The 6,711-nt window shown below is 38.8% G+C and overlaps 2 protein-coding genes across 3 annotated transcripts; both read left to right on the plus strand.

The window, feature by feature from the left end:
- The first annotated feature begins 54 nt into the window (after window positions 1-54).
- On the plus strand, window positions 55-3,321 carry LOC105264365 (pre-mRNA-splicing factor 38B). 2 transcript variants are annotated; one of them, XM_011301194.1, is made up of 6 exons: window positions 55-381; window positions 907-1,190; window positions 1,516-1,679; window positions 2,001-2,396; window positions 2,628-2,867; window positions 2,980-3,321. In XM_011301194.1, exons 1-6 carry the CDS (start codon window positions 348-350, stop codon window positions 3,044-3,046), a joined length of 1,185 nt encoding a protein of 394 aa, XP_011299496.1. In that variant the 5' UTR covers window positions 55-347; the 3' UTR covers window positions 3,047-3,321. The 2 variants fall into 2 exon arrangements, with proteins under 2 accessions (XP_011299496.1, XP_011299497.1); XM_011301195.1 differs by having other exon boundaries at window positions 56-381; window positions 1,528-1,679.
- Window positions 3,322-3,562: 241 nt separating this feature from the next.
- LOC105264366 (glycosaminoglycan xylosylkinase) lies at window positions 3,563-6,711 on the plus strand. Its single transcript, XM_011301196.1, has 5 exons — window positions 3,563-4,008; window positions 4,121-4,483; window positions 4,944-5,244; window positions 5,458-5,723; window positions 5,809-6,711. The coding sequence occupies exons 2-5, from the start codon at window positions 4,121-4,123 to the stop codon at window positions 6,268-6,270; spliced, it is 1,392 nt and encodes a 463-aa protein (XP_011299498.1). The 5' UTR covers window positions 3,563-4,008; the 3' UTR covers window positions 6,271-6,711.

The following is a 6,711-nucleotide window of genomic DNA, read 5'->3' on the forward strand; positions in this document are numbered from 1 at the left end:
AGCGCAGATGACGGACAACAATCGTCTCTCTCACGTCTCATCTGTTTTCTCTCTGCGTTGAGTTGACGTCAATTTTCCATCGAAGCGTCGCCTCGCAACATTTTGCCCGTGACCAAGCATAATATATATATTTGGTGATTAATAACACACGACAAAGAAACGAAAGGTCAAGTAAACATTTTCATCGTGGAGACGTAAGTTAACTTGGTCTTGAGAAAATTCAGGTAGAGTTTGATGTCCGTCCATGTGGTTTGGGAGACGATAGTTGAGTAATCAGTTTCGAGTGAAAAAGTTAAGAAGCACCTGATTCTGAAAGCAGGATATATCTCCTGTCTGAGGCCCGCGAAATGCAGGGACAAGATGGAGAAGGCGGAGACGGAGGTGACTACAAACACTTGACCCATATTTTCATAACACTCCACTTCATCGACGCCTCGTAGATATTACGAGTTTAACCTAGAAATTTGGGTTTTATTCTGCAATCAGATGATTTTATATAGAATTAAAAAAAAACGAGTATTTTCCACTGCTTCTAGACTTTTCTTTCTACACTGCAATCTTCTTCTCAATCTGATTGATGGTTTGAAGTGTTTAAAAATCGATTTCCAACTCTCAGAAACTGTTATTTACGAACAAAATTTTAAAAAATGTTGAAAAAAGTCATATTTTCTAAAAGACATATTTGGAAGAATGTTTAATACCCATAATTTTCTCAATTCAATCAACACATTTCGCGATTAAAAAATGAAGATATAGTATTTTAGGGGAGTTTTAAATTATTGGATAAATATTGAAGGTTTGACGAGTATCATTTGGCCTAGATCTTCAGCTATTGGCATTTGCCATGGGGTATTCGTAATAAACTCATTCCCATTTAGAAGGTTATGGGAATAAATTGTTGATTAGGCTCACCATGGAACAATTCGAGTGGCTGCGAGGAGGAGAGAAGACCAAATGCGAAGGAGGGCAAGAAGTCCAACGTTTTACCTTTATGGGGAAACGAGAGGACTATGAACTTGAATACCTTGATTCTCACAAACATCCTGTCCTCCCACTACTTTAAAGTAAACTTGTACGAGTTGAAGACTTATCACGAGGTAATCGATGAGATCTACTACAAAGTTGCTCACCTAGAGCCCTGGGAAAAGGGCAGCAGAAAAACTGCCGGCCAGACTGGGATGTGTGGAGGCGTGAGTATGTTTTTTATCCATCAGAGAAAACCGAGACCAGTGAATAAACCATGCACCCACGTTTGTCTGCATTTACCATTGTTTTTTCGTCATTACCAATATAAAATGCAGACAAATATGTTAATTATCACAATCGCAGCATTAAACTTCTCATAAGACACGAGGGAATCATTTCCTACAACGATAAATTATTAACGAACAGTTTGAATTTTAATGTTTTCATGATAATACGTCACTTATCAATTACAGAATAGAGTGTTGTCGGTTGATAGTTAATAATGTTATGCGAAAGTGATTTAATTAACGATTGATGTTGTAACTTTAGCGGTTCATGCAGGTACGGGGTGTTGGAGCTGGTGGTATTGTTTCAACGGCTTACTGTCTACTCTATAAATTATTTACCTTGAGATTAACAAGAAAGCAGCTGAATGGTCTCATCAATCACCCAGATTCTCCGTACATACGTGCTCTTGGGTTTATGTACATTAGGTGAGTCAAATCCTTTTCCATTCACTTTTTTCTGGATATGTGCAAATCGGGGGCAAAGAACTGAATTCATGACCGAATTTCCGGGGAAGGGTGGATTTTTAGATATAAGTTAGCTAATCGTATTTCACAAAGTTATTGTACGTATATTTCATAATTGTACAGACCCTGCATAAAGCCCTTACGACAATGAGGGCAATAGATTTTTTAAAATTTTTTCCATTCAGTTTTCTTTGAACGTTCAACGACGGTTTGGTGAAAAAAAAAATGAATTCTGGACATACGTCACTTTGCTGAATTGAATAATGAATGATTTTCGTGCAGATACACACAACCACCAGCCGATTTATTCATGTGGTACGATGATTACCTCGAGGACGACGAGGAAATGGATGTAAAAGCAGGGGGAGGTCAGGTGATGAAGATGGGAGACATCTTGAAGCAGTTCCTGACCAAGCTGGAGTGGTTTTCGACCTTATTTCCGCGTATACCAGTGCCTATACAGAAAGACTTAGAGCATCGACTGGGAGAGAGGTTTCCACAGCAGACGGCCAATGCACGCAACGCTAAACCACCGATAACTCTGAATAATCATGGAAAGTACAATAACAGCAATGGGGGGAGGAAGGACAACGGCAGTGTGACAGCCAGGGGGATGGGGAGGTATGTGCAGGAAGAGGCTCAATGGGGAGAGGAGCAAACGAGCCAGTGGCGAGCCAGGTGCGTCTACGTGGTATGAGTACAATCACGATATCATTGCTTTTTTCATTTCCACATTTTTTTATGGGGTAAATCGACTGGTTCTGGGGTTAATCAGCGGAATAGAATACGTTGAACAAATTTTTGGATGTTTTTGTATTTTGTATTAGTAGTGAATTACATTAGTGTACTAGTCACTACTGGGATGCAATATTGATATCTATGCTCTCTCCTCTCATGTTCGTGTTCCAGGTGTGAGGAGGAACGCAGAGACAAGTACAGGGACAGAAGTGACAGAGAGCGCAGGAGATCACGAGAACGTGAGCGATCGAGGGATCGGGGAAGAGTGGATGACAGGAAGCGTGATCGTCACTCGAGGCGATCCAGCCGCGATCGAAGTCGTGACAGGAGGAGGAATAGAAGTCGCAGCAGGGATAAATTTGCCGAGAGGAGCAAGGAGCGTCATCGTGATAGAGACAGACATAGGGACAGGTAATAGAGTTTTTTTTTTTCATTTCATTTTGAAAACAGTTTAATTAGTTTCTAAGGAAAATTTCGGGCATTTTGTGAGTGAAAATCTCATCGAGGCTTTTGCTAATTGCAGGAGGGGTTCTCCAATTGACTATGCAGCGGAACTAGCTAGAGAAAGAGATCGTCAACGCCGAGACTAGAAAAAATCCTTAATTACTACTGAATGTACAATTATTGAAGTTGATAAGATAAATGTAATGCAAGTGTATTCTGGAACGAAAGAGGAGCATTTCAGGGAGGACGAGAGAAACTATATCAATTTAGAACCGAGCCACTGCGACTGCATTCTACGAAAAACAAATTTTTTGGAAACTCCAAATGGGTCAGGAGTATTTAGCCTAATGTTTGAATAAATAGTTCAATATTATCCATCATGTAGTTTACATGTTTTTTATAAATAAAGTCGATGACTGTACTGATGGTTTATTGATGTTCTAAACGCTATTACCAATAATAATTATTTCATTTGAAAAATTACCGTTTTTTTTCCAGAAATTAACCAAGTGCTACCTTCAACTAATCGACAGAGTGGCGATTAAAATATAAAGTAAATATATGAATAATATAGATAAATAATATTTTTCTTCCAATATTCATAAATCAGAAATTACATAATCGATCGAGCTGAGTTTACTGCGACGAGACAGAGGAAGACGTACGTTTCGAAGGAAAACTTTTACTTCACCGATTTCAATAAAAGTCAATAGCTAATCAATGGATCAAGTAAATAAGATTTTAATATTAAAAAAATTTACGCATGTGACATGCATTATAAAATTAAAAAAAGTGAAATGAGAAAAACAGTATTGTTGAGAATTTGGAAATTGAAAAAAAATGCGCGAATATGGTGTGGATTTGGCAAGTGTATGCGTAGATCGGTCGTGAAAATAGCGAGAGGGAATGAAAGATGGCGACAGTTGGATAGTGTGTTGGATAAGCTGGTGGTGGTGGGATGGTGAGTCGGTTGGTCTGGTTGATATCCAGGGATATGGAATATCGGTGAGGAAAGGGCTGTGGATTACAAGCGAGGGATAGTTTTGATAAAAATGCGAGGTCATTGTCCTCCCCACCTCACCCAGTGGACCTCTTCAGCCAATCAGAGGTAAAATATTCCAATTCGTCACTTAATAATGTCATCTGGTAATTCGCAATCTTTATTTCTTCGACAAGTGTCTGGATACGTGCGATAATTCCTTGTGTTCTGTTACTCGTAGATGATTGGCCGGAGATGTGCGCTCTTCGCTCTTGGCGGTCTTTTGATTCTCGTGCTTACGGTTAATATTTATTTCATCCGTATGATTGTTGAAAATTCACCGGAGAAGAGTTACTCGCGTAATCTGCCGGTTTCGGGGGAAAAGAATCAAGAAAATGTTGGAGGCAAGGATGGAGAGAAAAAGGCAGTCAGGAAATCAATGACCAGAGAGATGGAGGAGAGAATCAAAGCAGAAATGCGATTACTACCCTCTAAGTATTTCAAACGGAATTCTAGCTATGCTGTTCTACTCGATAGGCTTTTGGCTGAACTCAGGATCATGCCCAACGCCCAGAAGGACATATGGAGCATACCCAACAACAATGTTAGTATTTTATGAGACAGAGTCGAATCACATCATCACAGGACATAATACAACCGAGGCATCAATTTTTTAAATCCTGAGAAAGATTATACATTCTTTCTCCTAAACCACTTTCTTCAATAGATATTTATCCTCTCATGCATCCGTTTATTGATTATCAAATTGATTTGAAAGAAAGTTCGAAATATTCTCGACTATTCAGCAAATTATATTTCACTCAAATTATATTTTTCATACAATATAATTTTCCAGTCATCGCTAGCGCATCAATGACCAACATAGTTTGAAAATCTTTGAAAAGTAAATTAAATCGTGAGTCTCTGAAGATTTAATTGTTGAATAACTTGCAGAGTGAGTGGAGAACGAATTGAGGAGGGAAAAAGTCATTAAAACGCTTAGGCAATTTTAATAACTCTGGGGTCCCTGCCTCCGGAGAGTTTAATCCGTTGATGGTTTTCAGTGGCCAGATGCGCATCAATTACTGCCAGCAGCGGCCCCTGAATTGGGGACAATATTCGAGGCAATGAGAACAGCGAAAATAGTAAAAGCTGACAACGCACCAGTTGGTACACAATTGAAACTGATGCTGACACTGGAGTCAGGTGTTAAAGCACTCTTTAAGCCGCAGTGGTATTCAAGAGACACTATTCTAAATGGGCCAGTGTATTTCGGTAAAGATCGCCACAACGCCGAGGTCGTGGCCTTTCATTTGTCTTCCTTACTTGGACTGAGGAGAGTTCCTCTCACAGTTATTAGGAAATGTAAGAAAAATAATTTAGTACCCAAGTGATTCTGCAACTAGTCAACTCCCCAGAGAGAGAGAGAGTAACGAAAAAGATTTTTATAAAAATATGTCTGAGATTCAACAGTTAAATTTAATTTGTTTAACTTTTTATGACTTCATATTCATCCTAAATTTAAACAACAAATGCAACAAATTTACATCGACTGTTAATGATGGAATTTATTTTCAGTAAGACTTAGTGAAGTTCGCAATTACGCGACACCGAAATTGTATGAGACAATGTATCAAGAGGGAAATGAGACTTGTCTCTACGGTGTCTGTCATTACTGCTCTCCAGCAGATCCAGTCTGTAGCTCTAATGATATTCTAGAGGGTGCACTAATTCTGTGGCTACCCGATTATCTCAAGTTATTTAAACATCGACATCCGTGGCAGAGAACGTACAAACGCAATAAATTAGCTCTGTGGGAAACGGATATTCATTACTGCGACAAGGTATCTATTGTAATTCATGCAGAATTGTTGGTGATCGGAGAAACGGCACAATTATTTTTGCTTTCTGTAACTTTTGTTTTTGAAGGTAAAAGAGACAAAGACTTATGCCCCCCATTCCTCGAGTCGTCTGTTAGACATCATAGACACTGCAGTCTTCGACTATTTAATGGATAATGGAGACAGGCATCACTATGAATTAACTCAGAATAATTTTCACAATCCTGCTGTGCTATTAATAGATAATGGAAAGAGTCTGGCCAATCCAGACGTCGATCATGTGGATATATTGGCACCTCTTTATCAGTGCTGCATCATTCATAAAACGACGTGGGACAGACTGCAGTTGTTGGGCGGAGGTGCTCTCAGTGCTTCTCTGGGGCGACTCCTGGCACACGAGTCCATGATGGCTGGGGTTGGGGTTCAACCACTCATCACTGATGATCACCTCAGTGCCATGGACAGAAGACTACTCACCATTTACGCCGTTGTCGAGTACTGCTTGAAAATTAAAAAGTACTCGTCCAGTGTCATCCTAGATCATCGATAAGTGTCGTAGATAATTGTCGTAGATCGTCAATATAAATCAATGCATTCTGTTAAATTCATTTGTAAGAGTAAATTAAGGAAAAAGAGTTACCAATAATTCTTCATTTGTCGATAGATTTTAGTAGGGACCTGACAATTATAGTAGCCAAGTGGTAAAGTCAGAAAATTGAATTTAACTTTTTTTAAAAATTCCAATGGTCGATTTACCTCGAAAACCTGTGATTCAAGATTTGATTTGATATACAACAAAAAAAATCTAGGGACTTGCCGTTTTACGATTTTGCCACTGATTGTCTCTCCCGTCAAAAATCAATGCTATAATTTGGAGATTAACTGTGGAACAAATTTCAATGAATAAATATAAGTTTTTATTCTGCTGTCCATATATTAACTGGAACAGATAGTGGTGTCGTATTGGGGAAATAAAATTTTTAAAAATTCA

The sequence above is a fragment of the Fopius arisanus genome, unplaced genomic scaffold (genome assembly GCF_000806365.1).
Source record: "Fopius arisanus strain USDA-PBARC FA_bdor unplaced genomic scaffold, ASM80636v1 scaffold00020, whole genome shotgun sequence".
Taxonomy (NCBI): Eukaryota; Metazoa; Arthropoda; class Insecta; order Hymenoptera; family Braconidae; genus Fopius; species Fopius arisanus.

Bases quoted from the DNA above. Each gene is read 5' to 3' on its own strand.
- LOC105264365 (XM_011301194.1), top strand. From the start codon at position 348: ATGCAGGGACAAGATGGAGAAGGCGGAGACGGAG. The intron at 2,397-2,627 runs GTGCGTCTACGT...TTCGTGTTCCAG, and splicing joins ACGAGCCAGTGGCGAGCCAG to GTGTGAGGAGGAACGCAGAG. The intron at 2,868-2,979 runs GTAATAGAGTTT...TGCTAATTGCAG, and splicing joins AGAGACAGACATAGGGACAG to GAGGGGTTCTCCAATTGACT.
- LOC105264366 (XM_011301196.1), top strand. From the start codon at position 4,121: ATGATTGGCCGGAGATGTGCGCTCTTCGCTCTTGGCGGTCTTTTGATT. The intron at 5,245-5,457 runs GTAAGAAAAATA...ATTTATTTTCAG, and splicing joins TCTCACAGTTATTAGGAAAT to TAAGACTTAGTGAAGTTCGC. The intron at 5,724-5,808 runs GTATCTATTGTA...TTGTTTTTGAAG, and splicing joins ATATTCATTACTGCGACAAG to GTAAAAGAGACAAAGACTTA.